General features: G+C 35.0%; 1 protein-coding gene across 5 annotated transcripts in view; it reads right to left on the bottom strand.

Annotated features, from left to right (window-relative positions):
• The window catches only part of LOC124646101 (voltage-dependent L-type calcium channel subunit beta-3), a 133,499-nt gene that overhangs the window by 46,041 nt on the left and 60,712 nt on the right, over window positions 1–26,746 (bottom strand). For 4 of the 5 annotated variants that reach the window (XM_047186148.1, XM_047186147.1, XM_047186149.1 and 1 more), the window contains one exon: window positions 5,943–5,978. The exons of the other annotated variant lie outside the window; for it this stretch is intronic. In XM_047186148.1, the coding sequence (XP_047042104.1) occupies window positions 5,943–5,978 (36 nt within the window). The remainder of the gene's footprint in view (window positions 1–5,942; window positions 5,979–26,746) is intronic. 5 annotated transcript variants of the gene reach the window in all.

Raw genomic sequence — 26,746 nt, 5'->3', positions numbered from 1 at the left:
CCCCTCCCGCCCCGCAAGTACATCGCCTTCCCCTCCCGCCCCTCCGTAGTAGCAGCTATTTCTAGTAGCAGAGACACTTCACTTGTACTTTACTGAATATCTCGATGTGATGTGACTTTTCTTAGGTGTAGAGTTAGGAAGGACTTAGAATGGGCAAATTATTTCTATTTATGAGTAAAATTAATAAACAAATTATTTTATTTGATGATTTGAGTTTATAAATAATACTCTTCTACTACTACTACCAATAAATACATAGCAGGGCAAAAAACCAACCTCTCGAGTATGAGGGCGCGGGTTCGAATCCAGGTCAGGCAAGTACCAATGCAACTTTCTAAGTTTGTATGTACTTTCTAAGTATATCTTAGACACCAATGGCTGATAAAAAGGTGAAGGAAAACATCTTGAGGAAACCTGGACTATATAGTCTGAAATCACCAACCCGCATTGAGCAAGCGTGGTGATTAATGCTCAATCCTTCTCCGTGTGAGAGGAGGCCTTTGCCCAGCAGTGGGACGATATAAAAAAAAGGCTGTAATGTAAAGATTGGGAGATTTTTCCAAGAGTAAGTGAATGAGACTAAACTGATGGGAGTGAGCGTCCTCGACAAATGTACCTACTTGTCAAACAGCAGTCAGCTACACAGTTATTATGAAGGCCTCAAAACCCAATCTGGTCTGCAAAAGACCGGGCAATTGGATTTAAAAATGTCTGTTGCTACAACATAGACAAATAAGTGCGAGCAACTTTCCAGTCTAACCATTCCCAAAGCTATGGTGTCGGCATGCTCGCATCCGGAGCGGCGCGGGCCGTCGTAAGAAAACAACGTCGCACGCGTACCGCGCCGGACTGACTCATGTTCAGCAGTTTTAGTTTTATGCGCGTATTATTGTTGGAATTTGATTTGTTTTATGGGAAAAATATAAAAAACTATGTAAAATTTGATTTTTCTTAGGAGTGTAAAAAATGTAAACCCTCTCTACTAAAAATTTGTTTTTTTCGACTAGCATGAATAGATCAAGAAGAAAAACACGACTTTTGTTTTAAATCGTAAGCCGTTTGAACAAACCCACAACAACTCTACATATACAAAGAAGGATAAGGGATCCCCATTCTTGTCCGAAGCGAATTGGCGATATCAGATTTTTAAGTCCGGGTTTTCTCAACGAGCGTAAAGTACCTACGTAGAACTTTCAAAAAAAAACATAGTTTTATTTGTAAAAAAAAAAGTTGGCTGTTCCTAATAAAATGTATTTTATACACAGGGGAAACATGGGGAACTTTGAAATTTTATTTATTATTATATTTTAAACGATCTCACCAATTTTCAGCTTGTCGTGAATTAATGTAACTTCACACTCATTTTTGGTCTAATTTGACTGGACTATTGTAGATATTCGGATTTATATAATCACTGCTTTCAATGACCATAATAAAACATAATACTAAGAGCCTACTTAAAAACCAGGACAATACCGATGATTGGTAAAGCTAACATGACGTCACTATAACGCCTACAACACTACTTACGAGCAAATAATTTCACCTTCGCACCTCTATTGACAAGCGCAATGAGATGTACTAATGGCAAGGAACTGACAGATTGCCATGGAGAAGGACAGAATATGGAGATCGCTGATCTTAAAGAAACTGACTATCTTCAAAAAAATTTAGAATAAATCTAGTCGTACCTATTTGTACTGTGGTGGCTTATAGGTAAACGCACAGTTATAAACTGTGACAAAAATGTTTAATACAAAGACAAGTTTTTATCCACGAGTGGGAAGGAGGTACTCGTAGTTCTACCGACACCCAGGTCAAAACGCAGGAACACCGAAAAGTGCCGACAGATAAATAGTAAATGTACCTATTACTTACCAATAACGTCGAATAAAAATATCTAAGCATTTTGACAATTGTTAAATCTTCGTATTCCTAAAACTGACCAAAGCAACATCCGCCATGTTGAATTCAAGATTATCAAGTATCAATAAGCACTCCATTTGCTCCTCATCCTTGCTATTACTCACATCCTAGGCACGCCAATTGCGATGAGTAACATCATCCGCAATGAAACATTGTTCAAGAGAAATCTAACATGACTAATTGTTTGAGATATAATTGCGATTACGCCAAAGGTCGCCTCTGGGAACTTTTAGACATTTGGGTTTTTTACTTTTGGAATTTAGAGGTGTTAATAACAATTCCGTTGATTGATCGCACTTTGTTTTTTTTTATAATTGTCACGGTCGCGATGCGTAACTATAGGTTCCTACTTTAAATGTGAACTCAACGCGTAACTCGATAGTTAAATAAAAATATTATTTGACTTACTTGTATGATAGTTTAACTACTGGTTAGCAAAAGCTGTAAGCAAGGGAAAAGATGGATTGACTGCCTGAAAGAAGACATGCATAAGAAGGGAGTGGATGTTAGTATGGTCTCTGATAGAGAGAAATGGAAGAAAGAAACATGTTGCGCCGACCGCAAATAACTTGGGAACAGGGAATAAAGGTAAAATATGCAAGCATGTTAGAATGTATAGGTAAAAGTTCTATAGGTAACTTTGGATTTTCCATGTTTTATAGACAGTTTACCTACGATGATAATTTTGATATGTGAAGTTTCTGAAAAAACCCCAGTCGAATTATTATCCGTTCTGTAAGCTCGTATTATTCACATTCTATATTATTTTCGCACGTAGTTAGTAAGCATACGATGACTGTACATATGTCTTAATAACCAAATGATTCTGTTACTTTTAAATACAGGAAATTACTAGGCAATGAGTGGCCGAAGTTTTGCACATTTTATATTTGGGCTTTACTAGAATTTTGCTAAAGGATGATGATGACTATTTGTTGAAGGATATTTCAAGTGTTGGTGATATAATTGCATTGTTTTTTTGGGTTTCTTTGGAGTTTTTTGTGCGCAGTTAGCAGAATTGACAATTACATCGATATGATATCACTTTAGTAATACATAAAAATAATGCAAAAGTATTAAGTATTATTATAAGTATTAAGCATATCTAGAGGTATAGTTTAGATAATATTATTCGGAACGCATGTATTCCAATAACTAAAAATGGTGGAAAATCTAGGAGGGTTTTTATTTATTTATTTAAGTATTTTTCATTAATTGAGATACGCAGATTTTAAGTTTACAATATTGGTGAGAGTTTAAAATTTTGATAATCATGTCTTACAAATAGTAAAAGCTTTTAAAAATTAAAACCCGTTTACGTGATCCAGCAATTTATAGTTATTGCATTAGGTTTAATTTATTATTATTATGTTCTATGTCCAGGGATAGAAAAACATGAGCTTTACGATCTGTTTATGTATATCTTGCGCAAGAGTAGTAAATGTGGGGGGAAAATGGGTCATTAATGTTGGAACATGGCTTAGCTAGTGACATTTTCGGTAGCAAGATTATAGAACAGTAGCATAGATATTTTATGTCACGAGTGCGGGTGAGGCATACTTGTGTGTAAATGTATATGCATATTGCCTTTGTATGAGTGGGCGACTCGGCCACTACTGAGCGCTCCCGAGCTTACGCATACAAAGACAAAGTACATGTATACTTCTCACCCACTTTTGAGAGATAAAATGTATTTAAGTACGAGTAGCAAAGTTCAAAGTACTCACTAAGCAAGATATTTTATAAGTTTGTGATACAGTTAATCGAGACCAAAAATAATTCCATTACGTTTATGAATTAATCAAAGTTTTTTTTCCAGATTAATTAAGTTATTAAGTTCTCGCTCAAATGAAATATCTCCGCGGACTAAAAGACTACTTGCTAACAAGTGTAGCTAATTTTAAGTAACAAATACTACCAAAAATAATTAAATTAGAAATTAAAACTAACAAAAAAGGCCATTATTTTTAATTATCACAAACTACATTTTATCGCTACAATAATTTGAATAGAAAATATAACTAATTAACGTAATAATTTTTAATACAGGTTTCTATTGCTCATTATTGAAAATAAATTAATCTGGACATGTTTACGACTGTACCGTAAAACTTTAGTGGTAAAACATGTTCAATTTATTATAGTCGATTAAGGTTATCAATACTTAGATCAGTATTTGATCTTCATTTATCTGATCATTTTTATTCCGCTGATAAGACATACAATGCAGATAAGGTAACATATAAAAATAATTAATTTTCAACGCAAAATATGACGATAATTTTACATAAAAAAATAAATAAATAAACATTACTGACAAATAGATTTTTTATCGTTAAAATCTAACTATAAAATTGACAACATATCAGTATTTATTCGTAATATATACAGATTAAATACTTTCTAACTGGCAGTAGGCCACAATAATATTGTTTACGAAATTATCGGCAAATCACATCGTTTCGTTTTATTGCCTCGTTTGACGATATCGGACATTCGTGGGACAACTGTGGCCTGCTTTTAACTATTTAGCTAATTAATATGAAAACTGTGTGTTAGCGAAATAATCAGCATTGCATTAACATTCCTAATGGAGAAGGTATTTATTTACCTTTTACAGTTTTTGAACTGTTAACACCAACATCGTGATGAAAGATTCTCCTAGATGGGATTCATGACTGTACTAACCTGATAGGTAACTCAATGAAACAATGCATTGTCTATGTTTACAATTGCATTAAGTAGGTACCTGCAGTTACACCCGTGTCGCCATGGAAACCACTATGCAGTGCTCTCCTCGATAAATGAGCTATCTAACATCGAAATAATTTTTCAAACCGATCCAATAGTTCCTGAGGTCAAAGAGTTCAAACAAACAAACGTTTTAGCTTTATAATATTAGTAGGTATATCCATCAGTAATGAACCGAAACTAGTTAACGACATAAGTTCCTTTTGACCTGAACCAAAACGTAGTACTTCTTAAATTTATACAGCTTTAAATATAAAACCAAAATTAATAAAAATAGATTTTTAATTAAGTATTTTGATTATGAACCGCTTATCTTTCTCTTGATCAGACACAAATATGTTATAGTAATTAATAAATTCGCTACTATGGAGTCTCGGCAGACCTTTCTAATCAGCATAGACTTTTCTATCAAACCAAAGTATATGATATTTTATCTAAGAGCTTATGGCCCATAAATTTCATGTTTATTAACTTTTTTTATTGAACCAAAACTGCGTGAAAACGGTACACATACTGCCTAATTAATTTATGTAACAAATAAAACATGTGATTTACGCGTTTTCTAGTAAAAGCTTTATTTTTAGATGGGACGCATTTTACTGTTTGTTTTTTTTTAGATTTCGCTTTTTATATTTTGAATTGAAAACTTTGATTGGAAGATTTTATTTTAAAAAAATATCGATTATTATCGGTAGACGGTTAGTCTCCAGTGTACACACTCTAAAAGTAGAATTAAACCACTAACTAAATGTTTTATAAATTACCTCTTACATAAGTAACTACCCAAAAAAGCTAGTAGGTATATTCGATTCAGCAACGCCTGTTGATATTGCAATTAACAAAGCTAGCAAATGAGCAATAACACAAACTCGTCAAAAAAGCAGAAACAAATTCAACAATTTCATGATTGAAACGCTTATCAACATTCGTTGCTGGCTATACTGTGATTAATACTCGAACTTCACTATAATACAAACTATATACATTATAATATACATTAAGTATTACTTATAATATTACATCTAACACTCATACATTAAAATACACCAAATTAGCATACACAGCGATGATGATAATGAATGGCGTCTACGACCATGCAACACAACCCGCCCCGATAATAATACACAAACAAAAAAAGTACACAGAAATTACGAAAAATAAAACACAACGAAAAAAATTCGAAATTTAAAAACGCAGGATATTATTTGTTTCTGGTCAAGCAATGACAATGAATGATGTCAATGTTCGATTTTTGAAATACTTACCTTTGACGAAAAAAGCGTCAATGTTGGCGATGATTCCTGTGAAAGAAACAATAAATATCCTGCTTTAATTGCCCAATTGTTTTTGTAACAAATAATAAATAACAAATTAAATAATCAAATAAAACAGTTTTTGGAAAAATTTCACAGGGTTCATTCAAACATTGAAATAGAAAAAATAATATTTTAACGTATCATCACTGTTTATGTTAACTTATAGTTAAGTGGAATATGGTTTAAACTTAGAGTTTAGACATTCAATAAATCGAGCATTTATCTAGTACGTAGTAATTTTATATCCATTCCAATTAGATCCACCATACCATACCAGATACCAGATAGACCATAGACTTACCATTATTTATAACCTATTTGCTTCATAACCGATCAGAATTGTACTTATAAGACTCTGTAATTCAAATATGACTAATACCTTTACTCACATAATTTCTAAGAAGAAAGCTTTAGAAATTACTGACAGGAGGAAAAATCCATCCAAACACGTCATCATTCGCTTCCCAGTACTAAAACCCTTTTTATTCCTTGCTTTATTATAAGGCAGCCTTATTCGTGAGAAATATTCGGTAGACATCCAAACAACGCATAGGTCGAAATCAAACTTTTTGGTCAGAAATGTTTTATCTGTGGCAACTCTGTAATGGAATCTTTGCCGCCATTTCAATGTGACGCTGCATTTTTTATTGACAGCGCCGAGTGATAAATTAATTCGTATAATAAAATGTTATTGCAATATTTATTACCGATCGTCAATTTTTTACTCGACACACGTGTGCAAATTACAAGTATAACAAAATATGATTACAAGGTTTTATCCTGGCGTCAAAAAAACCGACACATAGACTATAAACAAAATGGTTGCACGTCGATCTTCGTTTGGCAAAAAACCGCGCGTAATTATACCAGAAACGAATGTTAAACGTTAATATTTATTACTTCAATACCTATTAAACATATCGTAGTACAATGGTTGGCAAAAACAATGGCAGACACTTGAGAATCGCATGCGCAAGGCAATGAACAAAAAAGATAAACCCACTCTTTCCTAAATTATCCTGTCACGCTCGCCTATAAAATGCAATTGGCTTAAAAAACCGAAATCGGAACTCGTTAGAATAAGGCTCGTTCACACTTGTTGGAAATAAATAATGGGACAAGACTAAGAAGTATTGTCATCTGGTTCTTATGAGATTCTTGTAAGTTCCTAGTAGTGTCATACGAGATGGCTTCGAAGAGAAAATATCATCTGATGTATATTATGTAAGGTGCAGTTTCCTATTGTTGAAGGAATAGAGAGCACCTACACATCAGAGCCCAGGATTCGTAACTTAACAAGACATGAATAACTTTCATTTACAAAAGGGAGAATTGAATTTCGATCAATTAATCAAACGAAAATCGATATACGAAAGAAAGAAATCTGATACCTAGATTTAATCTTCGGAATCAATAACCGTACGATACCGGAACCGTGTGTCCAGCCCTAAGAAGCATTACCGCCAATCAAAATTAAACCTTATTATTATGTTGCTAGAGTTCAAAATTGCATTGTTTGTTGTTAAAAGGTTGGTTGCGCGCAATAGGCGCATGCGCGTACCTGCGCAAGGTGACCCGCGCAAGGGCACGACTGCGCAAGGGCACTGCGGCCCCCTCCCGGCGGTCCCGCGGGCTCCGACACGCCATTACCGAAATGACCATTATGGAAGAATAGGGATGCGGCGGAATATCGATAAAGTACCAGTTGTTTCATCATCTCCGAAGTCTCTTCTCAACTATGTTGGGGTCGGTTTCCAATCTAACCCGACGCAGCTGAGTACTACTGTTTTACAAGGAGCGACTGCCTATCTGACCTCCTCAACCCAGTTACCTGGGCAATCCAACACCCAGTTGTTTAGAAGTAGGGAAGTCATAAAATTGAAGAGTGCAATTTGGAACTGAACTTTGAAATTGAACTGATTTGGGCGGACAAGATTTGGGTCCAGATTTCTTTCATTTATTTCAATTTGTACTAATAACTAGAACATTGCTTATTACCGTTTGCACGCGAGCAGTGATTACCAGGACTCAGTTTTTGCAGATCAATTTTAATTAAGATACAAATCTATGACAAAGAGTCCAAAGAGACATAAAACAAGGTCAACGGTCATTCTCAAAACAGCACTTACATTGGTTTTATGACGAATTTTCTGTTTTAGTAATTGTTAAAGCCGACCTGAAGTCGTGACTTGCCCATAAAGTCTGACTACTACGCTTTAATTGAACCAACGCTGGATGTCGCTTCCTGATTTGTAACTCATCGGTAGAGGTATTGGCACTTGAGTAAATTGCTCGTAATATATCTAGAAAACCAGATGAGATAGTGTAACGAAAATATTATAAAAAGAAGTTATATTATCAGCCTTGAATAAGTACTATGTTCTCTGGATTTTGTTACTAGAAACGACCCAATTACCTAAGCACTTATCGATATAATAATCGATGGGCCCAACTTTCCCATCACTAAGCACTTGCCAAAAGTCAAAGCCAGACAAACGAAGCTCGCAGCGACAGGTGTTGATGCCAACGCGGTCTGAACGTATGCCTTGCCGAAATAATGGTATCGATTCTAAACCATAATAATACGACCTTATGGGATATTGATATCCTTATTATATAAGACGTAAGTTGAAGAAGGAGACTTTTGAAAGCATAGAAACAAACAATGCTTGACGAAATAACATTTATAGATACAGACTTAAGTTCCAATTCCTAAGAAGCTATATATGCGTGTTATTGAATCATTAATTTGCTACACAGAGAAAAAACAATAAATCATAGAAGCACCCATAAAAAGAACACTTAGAATAGAAGCGAAGGAAATAAAAATCTCCATAAAACCATTGACATCGATATAATTTTGAGGTAAGATGCGTGGGCGTGGCACTTTACTAAAGAGACCAAACTATTTCACACGGTTCCATGTATTCCGATAATGAGCAATGTATGCAAATCAATTGCTCGGATGTTTTACCGATCATTGCCGATGATTCACGAAGTTAAGTTGTGCAAGATTCGATATTTGGAACATTCTAGATTTACTTAATTATGTAAACGATGACTTGTGTTTTGTTTTCGTCTAATGACGCATTGTATATTTTATTTTGAGCTTTTATCTAAACGGTTTTATTAAAATGAACGTCGTTATTGATAGGTAAATGATTAAGTTTAATCTTGCTTCGATATTATTATTATTTATTCTATAAGGATTTCGCCGAGAATTTTATTGTTTAAATATTTCAAAAGAAAAAAGAACTTTATCACTATTCCCTACAGCCGAAAGAAAAACTATTTTCCTCAACCCATCAAAACTACAAAAAAATAACTTCATAATTTTCAACCAAAACAGAATGGCAGCTAAAACTTCAAAACAACGGGAATTAACGAAAGCGGAAACTAAATAACCTTCTCCGTGCTGCACTCAATTTTTCACTATTAACCCTAAAATGGGGGTGGTTGGAGTGACAAGTGTGAGTGGGGATGGGATGGGATGGGGATGGGGCCCTGACAGTCAGTCTGACCCAGTTTTGGAGGCGAGCTTCCGCCCTTTCACTCAAACGCTGAAACTAGTGAAAACGAACGACAGTGTAATTTAAATTCCCGTTTGTTGCAGTAATTAGTTTGTGAAATAAAAAGATTATTTTTTTCGGGTTGACTTTTGTTCATCTGTTGTGTTTGTCTCGTCTGCAAAAAAATGAACTTTTTCCAGTACCTATACTTTATTATTTCTTTTAAACTGCCAGCGCAAAATATTGAATCAAATAAGTGCTTTTATTCTCATAGACCCCAATTACTGTAATAATACCTATTGGAAAACGGCAATATAACGTATTCTCAAAAGAAATGTGCTAGACTTTTGTGCTGAAAACTGTCACAACAATACAATACTTCATTCTAAACAACACAGATGGCGCCACCAACCCTGTACAGAGCCCAAAAAAACAAAACGAATTTGAAATCCTCTAAGCAATAATCGAGATATGATTACCGAGCTCAAAAATCAGTGTTCCTCACTTAGATATTATCACCATCAAGTAATAACATACATGGCTTCTTTCGGCCAATTTATTGGTACTTAAAAGCAACTTAGTAGCCGAAATTAAGTTCGCACATGCCAAAGTACAGATAGCAGGGCAGGTGTTGGCGCCTCGACTTATAAATCATTTTTTGCGCACCGTACAAAGTTATAAGTTATTTCGAACTTGATTTTGGAATTGAAGGAACTATCGTCAGCTGTCGTTTGTACGTTGTTTTGAGTCAATTAGAATGAGTTAGAATCGATGATTTGTAGTAAATAACACAGGACTGCTGAATCATGCTATAAATATGAAACTGTCCAGGTATTTGGAAGCCTGGAACCCCGTGAATGTAATTTTGCGAGTTGTAATTTCGCATTAATATAACACTGAATAAAATGATGTAAAAATATATAATGTTTTACGAAAAAAGGGGAATTGAATATCTACGATACGGAACAATTTCAGGACTACATAGCCAAACATATGTAAAGAATAAGTAAAATCGAGCATGTAGCAGTTTCCTCAAAGATCTTGTTGTAAGCAGCAATCAGTACAATTTCCTATATAATTGAAGAGCATATAATAAATCTACGTACAAAACGATTATTCCATCTCTTAGCTTAGAGGTCGGCAGTAATTGGCGGTTTTACAGACAGCTCCAAGTTTTTGTATAAAGTGCTATATTAATATACAGACGAACACACGTTTGTATGTATGTAATTAATACTTAGTTATTATTTTATCAATAGTTTTAAAACCGGTAAGAGTTTGTTTATCGAATTCTTAAATTATATGGTTTTTACTTGATGAATATTTGAACTTTTCGTGGTGTAATTATTTAAATTGGTTACAGGTCATATTTGTGGATTGTGATATATGCTTTATAAGGTAGTAAATCATAAAGGTGAAGATTTATATACTATTGAGATCGTATAATAATCGTAAATATTGGGTCTTAAATGTCAGCAGTTATTTATTTAGCAAGAAGAAGAAAAATTATCGGTTTTTAACTTCAAGTACAAAATTAATTTACAAGATCTTACACTATTAAACATTACTTGTTATTACCTGCCTTCGTTTTATACATATCACGGTTAGAACCTTCCAAAAATATTTTACAAAACAATCTAAGAACCCGTCAGTATAAAAAAACCTTCAATTTCCAAAACACGACTGCAATCACGATATAAATCCTCGTTCTAAAACAATTTGTGAACCCCCCCCCCCCCCCCTCCCACTCACGTCGTAAACCTACCCTATTAAATGTTTACAGCCTTCTCAAGGAACGAGGTGCAAGGGACGATAAAAACGCATAAAAAAGTTCTACGTATGTAGGTTTCGTTGTTATAAAAATATGGTAGCACTGGTATTGTGCATTTTTGTTGGAAGTTTTATTTATGTAACTACGATCATAACTGTTTTTATGGAGGAAATAAAGTATATTGAGATTACAAAATGTAGTAAATAATTGAGCAGGCAAATTGGCAAAACGTCTTTTTACAAAGATATATCCATCTGTTCTCAAAGAGCACACTGAAAGCTTATCTTCAAAATTATCAATCTATAAAAAGCAACTTCAATTACATCTGAAAATATTTCAAATACTCCACAGAATATTCTCATTCCCACAAAAAGAAACCACGATCATATTTCTAATTTGGTATCCCCAAAAATTAGCAACAGTGGGTTATGTCGGCGGCTGCACCATAAGTTATACAGGCTTGTACTGCGAAGGACGACCGGTACCCAATGTGACCCAATGTGCTATATCGAGTGCCTCGCACATTGCCTTAGTTCACTTTTTGTACCACCCAGCGAAATTCGCGGCCTTCTAGAACGATTCGAATTTGAATTTAGGAGCCAAAAGCTTAATCAAGGAGTCCGTTAACAAATAGGTTTGACTTGATTGAAATTAAGACATGAAGCAATCAACACAAAACAAACAGAGAAGATCACAATTAAGAAATATCCATTTTAAATCCGTTACAATTGGAAATTCTTCAAACAAATGACCACAAATTGACCCACAATCGATTCTAGAGAATTTGCGAAATTGCGTCGTAAACTTAATTGTTAACTTTCATGGACCGCTACACAATACCTTGACTATGCCATAAGGTTGATAGTTGTGATCAATATGGTCGAAGTAAAAAATAAAAGAGTCGCACCTAATGTAGCGTAAGAAATGACGTGATGGTGCAAGCAATCCCATATAATCCCCATTAGTGCACTTCGCGAAAGATCCTCAAATACATCTGTCCCGTTCACACAGCAACAAAAAATAAGTACCTAATGCCGAACGCAATCCGTTGCATTCCATACCCTTCGCCATTACTGACCCGTACTTACAGGAACAAGGGAAAATGCACTTTATAAAGCCTAGATCAGGAGTCAAAATAAATGAGCCATAAGGATCGTTATAATTTTTTCAAACGCCAAGTGCGAAGGGCCCGGCAATTCTTAACTTAATATAAATAACAATAACAAGTCGGCCCGGGTCGATCTTAAAAACCTTTTAAAAACATTGAACGGATTTGACAGATGAGGCTGTATGCCTCATTGTCTTCGCATCGTATTTTGAATAAGGAATAACGCCTACGTTCAAAGACGATACTTAGGATTATTTTTTGTACAATTTTGATACTTTAAACAGTCCTTGGGTTACAATTAAATAAAAAAAAAATAGGGTATCTTGAATTATATCTGTCCACTGCTATTGCAATCTACAAGCAATTAAAATGTGCAGAGATTCAATCTAATGTCAAAGGTGAATGAGACGCTAATGCATCCAGAATTGAAACAGGCCAACAAAAAACGACAGATGGCGCTAAAAGCATCAAATAAAAACCAAATCCATTAAAATATTTAAATGCGACAGTAACGAAATATCAAATAGAGCACATTGAACATAAACCAAGATAATCTAACGCCGTTAAAGATAAACACATTTTGGAGAAATAATACTAAATCTGCGTCGGTGTACGTATAATTTATAATGAAGCCAGCGTTTGAAATGTTGAAATTAGCATAAAATAAATATAATATTCGTACAATTACTGTGACATCGCAATCCGAATGGCCCCGTATGGAAATTTGGCCGATACCTACATGATATTTGTTCATAGAACTTTATACGGGTTTTGTTAATAAATAATTGTGTAACGGATACAGTCTGGTGTCATCGTTTTATGATTGCCTTAATTACTTATTTAAATTGTGTTTTTTGTAGAACATATTATATTGTGTCGTCGGTATTGTTAGATGAGAATTTTAAATAGTTTACTATAATATAAAGTTAAGAATGAGAAAGAAATCCGAAGAGTTTGTTTGTTTGCTCGAAGGTGCTTATCTCAGGCAATACTGGGCCGATTTGAAAAGTTCTTTCAGTGGTAGGTAGCACATTTGTCTCGGAACGTTGTAGGCTTTTTATACGGTTGAAATCGCCACCACAATTACTAGGAATATAATAATATTTCCAATGAGAGAGATGAGGATGAGGATGAATCCACGGAACACAACTAGTAATTTATTAAATTTAATCTGTTTATCATTTTATTGGAAACATTTTTACGATCATAAGTCACATTAAACATAGTATCGTAATATTGTAACATCAATTTACGTCATTTGCAAATCTTATTCATTTTGAATTTAATTATGCATAATTATTTAGTAGTTCCAATAAATTAAACGACAAAATATATTACCAAATATATTAATACCATCTGCTAATTAAACATATGCCCATAGTTCATTCAATGTTTAATTAGGTAACAATTTTTTTTTTTCAATGATCTTTCGTCTAAACCTTTGCAGATTTACCTACAAGAGGAGTCTAATTATATTACGAGACAGTTTAATGAACTGGAATCTAAATCATGTTTGGAAACCACTTTTAGCATAATTATGTAACGCGCGTCACTCTGTCTGTGACCGACAACATCCGAAACTGATGAGCCAATTTCGATACGTCTTGATTTTGTACCTTTTGATAAACATTCTGCCCTTGCTACAAAGCAATTGTGCTGTTAATTAAATCAAGTGTGTATATAAATAAATACGTAATAGGTATTCAAACCAAAGTTTAAATTCCAATAAATATGTTTTTACAATAATAAAACGAGGAATCCGAAACTTGATTAGTTAAAAATACTTCATAGTCATTACTCGTTTTTTACGAATATAATTTTATTACTTTTGCAGTAATATGCAAATTGCGAAGCAAGTCAAATTAGAAATACATCGATGTAACTCTTTAATTACTTGCTAAAAACATTCGTATAAATAAACTAATATAAAGTACCTATATGTTATGTAAATTTTCCACAAGTAATTCTAATAATTTACGAAATGGAGGATCAATAAGTAAGCTCTGACAAACATATAAAGACGCGTACAATTTACATATTATTTGAATGTTATAATTAAATCGCCAATAAGCACGCTACGCCATTCAACGCTCGTAAATAAGTAAGCATTAATGGGTGAAACACTTCACCTTTAACACATATCAAAACCCAAAAATGTTTGAAAACTACATATTTTAAACAGCTACTGTCTAAAACTACTTACACAAATTATTATTTTAAATTAAATGCAAGCTTTTAAGCTTATTCTTGAGACAAGTCTTCGATTCGATAGGCAATAGTTCCTTGTAAAAACACTGGTACTCAGCTGCATCTGGTTAGACTGGAAGCCGACCCCAACACAGTTGGGAAAAGGTAAGGCAGATTATGATTAGATACCTACTTGAATTGTAATTTTAGAATGACTTATACGGGCCGAAAATTGGGGATGATGTTTGGTTCAATTTCTGCCATAGACCTACACTTAGAAAGGATAGTGCACATTCCAAAAACTATCAGTATCTCATTACGGGTCGCGTGCTGCATTCGCGGCCCACGTTTCACATTATCACCAAACTTATCTAAAATCATAACGCTAGTTTCACCTCAAGCGAGACATTTATGTCATTTCATAAATCTGTGGTGACCGCCGGCTCGTTTCCGGTGAATCGCCTTAATTAAATGTATCAGCATAAACCGGAGTCATTACCATACCGGTTCGTACAATATTGAGTGCACTTTACATAAGACCTGTTCGAAGAACGAGTTGTGTGCGCTATAGTTTACCTATTCTAAATTCGTACGCATGGTTTTACCAAGACGATCTTTTTATGTGAAATTACAATGAAGATACTATACCTTCCGTATTCGTTCAGTTAGGAGAACTATGCGAGTCCGAAGTTAGCTACTAATGATTTCATATAAAAAGTATATGAATAAAACAATACTGCGAACATGGGAGGCATCAATTGGCTGATTTCATAACAGCAAAGTCGACTATAAATTGTTTTTCATGACCTAGTAGATTATAAGGATATCCCGGAGGTCACATACGTAGTTCAAAAAGGGAGTTCCATAGTATGAAAAATCCAAGTTAAAATATTTTTCTTTATAGCATCTAATCCAGGACCACGGAGGAGAAAAGACTAGCGGAGATGCCCTAACGAAAAATCTCCTAACAAAGCAGCGCGCCAAAATTCGGGTGAGCGGGGGACGAGGAACGTTACTGTCTCCACCCGTGCTCCACCCTTATACGCCTTTTATGGGAAGCCACCCATTTTTTGTAAATCCATCTAGCGTGGAATAGGATGATTAAAATCTAACCCTAAACTAACATCGACCACTAGTGACATACTTAAAAGTAAAGTAAATACTCAAAATTAATAATTCTTTTAAAATAGTAATTCAATTAGAAAGTTTAAAGAAGCATTCATTTGAAATGAACGAAGAAAAAGAGAGAGATAAAAAAGTTAGAAAATTAATTGTTATATAAGTATTATTTTGTGCAGAGAACTTGCCCCACAACAATTTATTTACTCCTCCAGAAATGAAATAGGTATCTAGGAACCATTAAACGGAGACTCGATGAAAAATCATTTTTATTCACCACGGGTCTAAAATACCCCCATGGTGTAATTTAAGTATCAACTTATGGCATTGTGTTAGTTCGTCTACTAGCCACTATGGCATCACAAGCACGAAAATTCGTTCTATTTGTTCTAGAACATGTCTAAAACCGTGCTGCGATGACTGTTGTTATTTTCGATGTTGCCACATTACGAAATTCACCAAGAAAAATGGGAATTAAAATTATAGGGACAGTGTTTATCAAATTAGAGTTTTCACAACTATATCATAACGGCGCATCCACTAAGTGGCTGACATTATGTGTGTCCGATGTTGCTCTGAGTAAAGGTACATTCAAAAAGTATGTACGGCAAGAGAGATATACCTATGTAAAACATTGCTGATCTATTCTAATATTATAAAGAGGAAAACTTTGTTTGTTTGTTTGGTTGTAATGGATAAACTCAAAAACTACTGGACCGATTTTAAATATTCTTTCACCATTAGAAAGCTATATTATCTGCAAGTAACATAGGCTATATTTTATCCCGGTGCGGGCAGTAGCTCCCACGGTACGCGGGTGAAACCGCGGGAAAACGGCTAGTGATGAATATAAATAAATCTACATAGTTAGAGTTATGATTAATTTTAAGATAATTGCAGCTTTTTTAAATAAGACCTTTTTTAAGAATGGGTGATTGCATTTTCGATGTCTGGTAGCACTTAATTTTGTAACGGGTCTCTCTGTCTTGATGAACACAATTTTACTTCAAATATACGTAAGTCGACTACTTACCGAAAGATGGTGTTTTTATAATATTAAATTTTCATGATAATATATCATATGTTTTGGTTTGTAAATAATCTATAAAAAAACTTGTAGGATGCAAGGGAAAATGAAGCTGCTTTTTAAGGCAAAAATTGGTACCAATAATATACATTGATACAAGATTGATACGAAAATAATACAAATTCACTTAGAGGTTCTAGAAATGCAGCTATTCGACGACAGATGTCTCTAGCAAAAAATATGTTTTAAAGCTAAAATATTACTTACACGTGAAATGTTATCCTATGGTATGTTTGAGTTTGGATCCTGAGCAATTTCTACAATTAATGATAGCGCATTTCATCGTTTTAATCGAGTAACAAATAAAATCTGTTGAAATTGTGGTAATAATACAACCATGACAAGATGTCAGTTTGATGTAAAGGACGATATATGGGCGGTGTCCAGCCACGCCTGCTGTGACGTAGTCGTGACGTATTTGACCTACCTGAAGGCGCGTGACCTACCTGCGTTAGGGCATCTCCGCTAGTCTTTTCTCCTTCGTGTCCAGGACCCTATGATCATCAGTGGCGTTTACCAAAAAGGCCATCTTTACCGTGATTCAATCAAAGCGTTTTTTGTAGATTACAATATTCTGATTGCGGCTAATGACATTCGTTTGAGACAAAGAAATTGATTAACAGACGGGTTTGTCTTTGATTAGCGTTTTCTCTTTCGACGTGATGATTTCTAAACTATAAAGATAAGTACGTGTGACGCGAAGGTTAGAAATTGTGAGAATATTGATGACACATTCTTGTGCAAAAATTAAAAAACAACTTGAAGGTATCTATGATTTTCGACTATGAATTAAGCTATAGGTAAACTCCATAATTTCCTGAGGATGCTTCTCTCATAATTAAGCAAAAAAATTAAGTCAACTTCTTCTATTCGGTATTCGTCGTCGGCCTCCAATGACTGCAAAAGATATTCAACTGGCAACCAGGAACCACCAACTTACGGTGCCTTCCTAAACACGGAGGAACTCGGTTACCGACGAACCGACTACCACAAACGTGGTATGGTCATTAATGTTTTGAACCTAATGATCAATCCAAGAAACCTATGTGGTTGTTGCTTAGCCACGGGCTCATCAATGTAACAAACAGTCCTATTAATTAGTTATTTATTGAATGTCCTTTACACAACATGACATGACATAAATTAAGCTATTCACATCTTAACATGTAATTATTACAAATCCACGGCCAAGCTTGAATGTCGCACATACATCATCGTTCAAAAACATTTACGATGTGAATCAGTCAATTCTTGTTACATATAATTCTAAATTTATGTAAATCAGAACGAAATATTAAAACGATATCAAATGATACGGTGATTAACTTGAGTTTGGTCACTCTATTAGTTGTTTAATTAAGAAATATGAGGTTCCATCATAATTGCAAAAATGTTATATAAGATTTTAAATGTTAAGTCCATTGTTACCTACTCGTAGCTCGGACATACATATTAGCCATAAGGATTTTTTTATGTTAAAATGATTGTCGCATAGATGCGCATCCACGCAACTTTGCTGTATGAATAAAGAGGAGGAAAAATTGTCGGAACTAATTATAATGTCTTAATTAAACACCTAATTCTAATCTATATCCTATTTTATATTTTGGCATGTTAAAATTGAAAAAAACACTTGTCCTCGATTCTTATTCTACTCATCGCGCTTAACCAAAACAGAAACCTGATCCATCTCAAAAAGCATCGAAAACCGTCAAAAATCGATCGCCACTGGCGCCAAAATTGCAATTAAAAAAAAAACAGCCATTACCACAGAGTACAAAAAATTTAAGTCGTTCTTTTTTCAGAAGCAACCCAGCGCCGCATAGACAATGGCGGCCATTATTCGTGACAGTGCGCTCATTACCGTTTTTGCTGACGGTACCACGGTGCATTGTTCACGCTACCTGTGCTATCGGTACATCGCCCGTAATGATTTTCGTATGCATTGTTTGGCAGGGTTTGGCAGGAGAAATGCATAGAATGATTTATTTATTTTCGTCTTTTTTGTATCGAATAAATCTTAGATCGGCTTTTGTTACTTCCGCAATTTTGTATTGCAAGATATTATTTAAGAATGTTTCAATTTATTTCGAAAATAGATAACCATATACCTACCGTAAATTATTTAAGCTTATGTGACTATCAGATGTGAAGGTACTTCTTTTTACACCTACATACTCTAAATACCCGAACAACGAAACATTCGAACATCAAACTCGATACGACAAAAAAACTGAATCATTTACCTACAATTACAACCCTTCTCCGAATAGACAAAGTGCCGAAAAGCTTCAAAAAGAATAATATCAGTAAACCCACGCACACACGTTCAACAGTAAGTAATAAAATGAATTCCACATATAAATTCGGTTGGGTCTGTTTTTTTGTCAATTAAAAATTACAGTGGGGTCTAAAACGCAGGTACCTACTCGGTAATATCGGCCGGTACAGACGTACGGAACGATTTACATTTTACTGGCTGTATCTCTGGGTATATTGTTGCGAGATATCGGCCGCGCCTTTGATGGTAATACTTAGACAACTATCGGGAATAATCTAAATAAGTGAAGTATTTTTAAAGGAATTCTTTCATTTACATACGATGTTTAGTCGAGTCAATTCTTCTAGCGAGTGATTAAAACAAAATTTTGCCTTTACCTAGGCTTACGAGTATAAAGAGCAGTTCAAAAATTAGGAATAAACGTAATTAGCTTCACGTCTACAATTAACAATAACAAATCATACAACTTTACGATCCAATCACCTGACTCTTTTATTACTAACCAACAGAATATTTAGAGCAGGCAACAAAAACAAAAGTAGCGCGCAACAATGCGCAAACGCAGAGTATCGAAAAATATTTTTTGTAAGTAATCCGGACCGACCTAACTCTGAACTCAGATCAGGTAGAAAAATGAACATTGAACATACGAAGGCAATTAACTTTCGGTACCTGCGCACACGCACACATATGTACACAAAATTGTATAAAAAAGAAATGTACCGAAGGACCACTCACTTCAATACATGTCAACAAAATTTAATACTGGATAAAAGATATGAAGAACTTTTCTTAACACAAAAAATACATGGCCAAATAAATAAGTAATTAAAAAAGCAATTCCAATCACCCTGTAACTTTAAACTGTTTTGCTAATAGTGGATCTTCTGTATTTTCTCATTCCCTGTCATCTGAATATGAGTGTACGCGCAAGCATCTATGTGTGCGTGTGCGCAACACTTGCGCAAACATGGGGGTGTAACGCCTTTACGGGGTTCTAAAGATAAATCGGTGTGGTTTAATGGCATTCGGAATTTATGTTCGGCTTGAATTTGTTCCTAAGTTATATTGAGTGCCAGTACCAATTGTAGTTTTCGAAGAAGGTATCTTGTAGGGTTTTAATAAGTTAAAGTGTTATCGGGATTTGGAATTAATTAGCCCTGATTCATGGTGGGTTTAGCGTTAATGTTTATGCGTTATGGGTAAGCTTATTTTAGTAATTAAAGATCACACATAGCAAATTGATGTTGGCGCCTATGAGAGGAAGCTTACGCTCAGCAGTGGACGGAAACAGGCTGATTTGGATGCTGATCATGATGAAGAATTCAAAAACAGCAGTCCCTTTAGGCTCCTATGTAAGACATCAATATTGAAACTCACGGCATCTGGGCCGAAGGCCCAAGACCAACCCTACAAAATTATGCATCACTGCATCATAGTCCAAATTGCACCACGCTCCAACGCCATGAGTAAGCAATATCACAAACGCAGAAACCAAATCTTTAAACACAAAACTGCTTAAAAGATCGGTCAAATTGACCGGACGAAAGTGCTCTCACTTACATACAATAGCTTGCAAAAAATTGGGAACAGTCGAAAAAAAATATACAGCCATATTGTGTTGGTCTCGTTTTTTGGACAAGCTAAAGCTATTTTAATGAGCCTTTGAATATTTTGGAATTGGAAACTTATGTGTAGACTAATCATAAAGATTTATTTGTGATTTTAGTTCTATTTAAAATATATATACCTACACAGACACGTCAAAAATGGTAGATTTAATTTTAAAACATGGTAGATATTGGTTCCTACGAATAAAAAAAAAAACTAAATGCGTGCTATACTTTTACTTACTTCTCATTTTTGTCCACATTCTACCTCCCACATGCAAGCAACGCCACATGCATTCACTAGTCCATTTAGCAAAAACAAAAGCATAACTTAAGGCATTGTTTAGCGACATGTGGCTAGAATTATTCTTACTCAACAATCCACTATGATCTGGTTATTAAAGGCCGGAAGTCACATGTTATTGTAAATCGCCATTTCTGATCACCAGCCAAATGGGGTTGAATAATGACTTACTAACAAACACACGTATCGACGAATGAAACTAATTACGATCCTTGTTCCAAAGCTTATTTTATTATTGCTTATTTATTTTATTGGTTTCGAAGAGTGAATTGGTTGGCTTTAGAATTAAGATTGATTACACAAAACTGGATCAGTTCAATGTAAAATGGTAATAATAATTTTACAAGAAAAATTGAAACTTTTTCCTGCACCCTGATAAAAAGTAGTTTATGTCCCTTCTCAGGCTCTAGGCAGTCATTAGTTTCAGTCTAAATCGGTTCAATACTTTTGGCGTGTAAGTGCGATAGATAGGCAGACAGATAACTTTCGCATTTATAATTTACTAGCTTTTGCCCGCGACTTCTTTCGCGTGGAATAGTAACTTCCGGTAGATTTTTGGTTTGACCAATAGGTGGCGCTATATGTCCGGAATAAATTTTATTTTTATTTTTTTTTGTAATAAAAACTATCCTATGTCCTTTCTCAAGTTTCAAACTATATCTGTACCAAATTTCACACAAATCGATTCAGTAGTTTAGGCGTGAAGAAAAGACAGACAGACAGACAGAAAGACAGACAGACAGTTACTTTCTCATTTATAATATTAGTTAGGATTAGAGAGGATTATTGAAAAAAAAATCGTAGGTACCTACTAGTAGTACTATTTCTTGTTGTTATTCAATCAACTTTTGGCAATAAGCCTTGAGGCGTACCAATAACATGAAGTGCGAATTTTATTTAACTTGATGTATTCTAAATCGTCTTCAATAACTACATCGGGCCGATTACTTCAATCGCTTGATATAACTGATAGAGCTCGCAAAATACTAACAACAGTTACTATACAGCTATTAAAACTAAATGAGTACGTATACTTAGAGCTCGTCAACTATTTTTGCCATTCTGAAGATAGCCAAGGATCTGGCTACGAGTAGCTTTAGGATAGTCCGTATTACGAACAAAGCACTCTACAACTGAAATCAGCCACATTATATTTTGAGTATTCCGCAGTCATAACCTAACTTCAGAGCAGCAAAGTGTACCTGTTGCAATGCGTCACACATAATGACAGTTTTCAGTTTCACAAGCGAATCGATGCAGACAAGTGTGATTAGCCAAAACCACCCGCGGCGCGGGCGCACCCGACCATACCCAATTACCAATCCTCCGAATTTATGCGAACTACAAATAATAGGGCGCCATTACTGATTTATGATGTTCTTAGAACACAAAGGTTGCCGGTAAAAAAACTACTTGTTTTAATATTATCGCGTGTGTTCGTACATGAGTCATTTATAATGTAATCGACATGATTCAAGCGCTAGACGCGAAAAAAATTCAAAAAGCTTAAATTGTAGAAGGCCGTACGCGTCGTGTCTGCTTGCGGCAATTAAAAATAATTAGGGAACGAAGATGGCGTGTTCTTGGAAGGACTCGGCGGTACATTTACATATGGCTGGCCGCTGAGGCGCGCTTGTCGGCGGAATGCACTGCGCTGATTTCGAGTCTAGTTTTTTTTGCAATTTAGTGTATTGGCTACTATTGATATTGCTTCTTGTTTGCTTAGTTTTAAATGTTACAATAGATACGATTTTTTTTTAATTTTACAACTCCATTTAATATAGCGCATGCACAAAGTATATAAATAAAAATAGCTTTAAAATGGCCGAGCGGCTTTTGATGAAACATATCTTAGAACTATCGCTGAAACATCAGCTTCACAAAAAAATGCATCTAAATCGGTTCATTCGTTAAAAGCTACGGTCCCACAGACAAACTTTAACATACATTGATTGTGGTCAAACTTGGGTATTGGGTAACTGGGTTGAGGAGGTCAGATAGGCAGTTGCTCCATATAAAGCGCTGATACTCACTCAGCTGAATCCGTTCAGACTGGAAGCCGACCCCAACATAGTTGAGAAAAGGCTCGGGAGATGATGATTGTGGTCAAACTTATGAGTTTAAGTACCGTCTTTTTACATCAAGGCCCTTAAATATACTCTGACAAGTATTCATTTAAGCTTTTCTTTCCCGCTCCCCGCTGTCAGTGGCACCATACCGCACTTGTAAACTAAATCGTCCACGATTAGGGGCAATAGTGATTGAAAAGGGTAAAGATACCGACCTGTATTAATGTCCATCTTTTATTTGTTATTTTTCCACCAAATAATGCCGGCCAAAGGTTTAATTTACGAATTTAGAAACGTGTAAAATATTATTGCCCTTTATTTTGAGGATTCTGAGATTTTTTAATCAAATGTTAATAGCAACCTTAAAATATTCTTTCAGGAAAGAATGTTTTTGTAGTGGACTTTGACAATGTGTGACAATTGACACTGAAAAAAGTATTGCCTGTAATAATACTTTTACATGAAGGTAGTAGGAGGACTTAATGTGTCTTTTAAATGTGACGCCGGGACACAGACTTGATGAAGAATATAGATACGGTCAGCGTTATCAAAAATAATCAATTGCAATTACATATATTATAAAAAATATATGTACTTCATATATATTTTTTATAATAATACTAGCCGTTCCCCGCGGTATTACCCGCGCCCGGTGTATTTTTTGCCGCTCTGGTACATGGTGAGCAGTAGCGTCTACCTACACTTGGTATTGGTATACTCATATAAGTTATGCTACCCTGGTACATGGTGAGCAGTTGCATCGAAATTTCGTTATTGGTATACTTTACTAAGGTGAATTATGCTGTCCTAGTACTTTTTTTCTCATCGATAGATTATAATATACCGAAAAATAATGCGTTAAATTGCAATCAGATGTTACGGTTTACAATAATTCGACAGTTTACAATCTCTCGAGATAGATTGTAATCTAACGATGTTTGTAATCTTACGGTGACATATAGATAGATAGATAGATAATGTAAGATTCCGTCTACAGAACCCCGCACTCACCCAATTTCGATATAATATTTGCATCATATTATGAGTCATTCGGGCAGTGGGTCGGCTGCGCTGCATTCTTGTAACAGGTTGCTCCTGCGCACCGTTCCATTCATCGCAAGAGTTTTCCTCTTTCATATCAGATTTACATTACAAAACGTCTTAAAAACCACGAGCCTACAACCGAATATCAGCCTTATTCCCACAAGTATAAGGTTGAAATTAGTGTGCTCGTGTTGAGGTCTTTTCGGAGATATAAGTGAGTAACTGGTAGTAAGTTTCCGAGTAAATTCGCAAAGTTTTTAACTTTTATTTTACTCCAATTATGCGACTGTGGGAAAGTTAGCCCTTATGATTCAGAGAGGTAAGTAGAAAGGTACCTTTGAGTTGCGCGTGAGTGCAATCACGCGGTGCGTTTGCGCATGCGTCATTGCACGTAGGTAATGTAATGAGTACTAAGAAGCTGGGTGTATCCTGTATTGAATGACGATTGGTTCATTTGTGATTCAGGGCAATATTTCGAAAATTCTTGATAATATTTTTGCACTTATTTACCTAAACTTAATTTAAATAATTATTACATAGACTGATTATGTGAAATTAAAACTGCAACAATTTTAAGCTAATAATATTAAGCTACCAGACCATCACCACCACATCTACACAACATTCGTAATAACAAAGATACACCATCCGACGATCAAAGCAGTCTCCATTGGATTGAGAGCACAAATTGCACCAAGCATGCAGCCTTTGATGTCGAGGAGTAGAGTGAAGCCGCCGGAAAATCTAGCCATTCAGTGTACCGGCCTTTAGTCTACAGATGTTCACTGGTTTGTGTGAATGTCTCTTTGTAATCCTAGTTTTTGGTACCTATGCGTTCTCGCTGACTAATATGGCCGACAGGTAGGTATAACATAGCTGATAGAATGGTCCATGAGCAACCAATGAAGTGGCTCTTATGTATGGGAGGGGTTCAGTGGTTTCCGAGATATTTGTTACTCTAAGGTTTTTGAACAGCGTTCCCATTAAGTTATATCTAATAGGATCCATACGAAATCACTACCTCATCTTATGAGTATCAAATCAAATCTAGATTTTATCTAGATTTTCTAACTCATACCTATACACGCTCAACTCGTTCAAATAAATTTCCTCTAACAGAACGCAACATTACTACGATTGACAGGCTCTGATCCCATAAAAACAGGACAATATAACCAGCACACGCAAGTTGCACAATACAACATAATCCCGCGGCACTGCTTACCCATTCTCACGTCACAATGCGGATTACTACTAATTTTGTTATGGTATTATGCATTTGCAAAAAAGGAAATCTTTTTAGATTTGCGAATTTAAAGTATAGAAGAAGCAAAGGTAAGACGGGATATAATCCCTATTTAGTATTACAAGTGTGTCTATGTTTTATTAGGTTAACTGTCTGTCTGTATATCATGCTTCCACGTCAAAATTACTAAACCGCCGCGCTTTACATATAACCTGAGAAAAGACATAGACTACTTTCTATCCAAGGCGGCAGGTAGTTCTATAGGACACGGGTGAAACCGCTGGGAACAGCTAGTATCAACACAACCTATCCTACAGGAACATACACTAGCACAAACAGCTCGGAAGCTCGGAAACTCGGAACAAACCTACAATATATGGAGCACAGACGCTCTTCCACAGCTAATCGGGTCGTACTATAATATCCTTGATATAGAAACTAATAGAACATATTTGTATTTACATGCACATATTATAAAACTGAAGAAATTAGATTAGAAGATAGCCCTTTTATTAAGAGAGGCCATAGGCAAATTTTCAATACCCGGTTGCACGAAGTTTTTACAGGATGTGGGGAAAACCAGCTGTCAGATGACGATTTTTTTATCATAATATTTCGTCATCTTCCGAGCCTTTTTCCCAATTATGTTGGGGTCGGCTTCCAGTATTACCGAATGTAGCTGAGTTTTATCATAATATTACGGAAGCTTTCTTGACTGAAGTACCTACCTACTATCGCTACTAGACTAAAACTTTTTTTTAAAAGCCTCAAAGGACCCTATAAAAAACAGTTAATCTACCATCGAAGTGTAAATAACAAAGTAAAAAATACGAAGTTTAATATCGCGCAGTCTACGAACTAATAATAAGTACAGTCAGACACAAAAGGAGTAAGCTGCGTTTAGCTGTTAAATCGAGTGTGAAGCTTGCGGTGTAATGTGTTATCGATTGTACGTTTTTATGTTGAACTCGATCAAGTGAGACGGTTGCATTCATTGGAAAACTTTTGCTGTTTTTTTTTAACAACACTTTTGTATTGCAGTGTACTGTATGAAGGTACGTGGGATTATTGTTGTAGGTGTGATGTTATACGGTAAAAGTGTTGCTTAGTAACAAGTTTTTAAAATGGAAGGATGTAGTATTTCTCCACAAAAATATTGAAAAACTAAGGCATAAAAAATAAATGATTACCATTTCTTGAAATAAAAAAATATTCAAATGTCCATTTATTATTTATAGAAACATTTTTATTTATAAGATTCAATACAAAATAAGTTTGACCGTATTCTAATGTGAGGAACTCGTACCAAAGTCGGTATTGTTTTAAATTCGCCATTAACAGCTGTTCGAAGTATTGAAATCAGTTTGTTTGTAAATTATAATGTAGAGGGTACGTTCACCTAGAATGTTTTATACTTG

The sequence above is a fragment of the Helicoverpa zea genome, chromosome 3 (assembly GCF_022581195.2).
Source record: "Helicoverpa zea isolate HzStark_Cry1AcR chromosome 3, ilHelZeax1.1, whole genome shotgun sequence".
Lineage (NCBI taxonomy): Eukaryota > Metazoa > Arthropoda > Insecta > Lepidoptera > Noctuidae > Helicoverpa > Helicoverpa zea.
The sequence above is the reverse complement of the archived record's forward strand: the minus strand, read 5'-3'. Positions and strand labels throughout refer to the sequence as shown.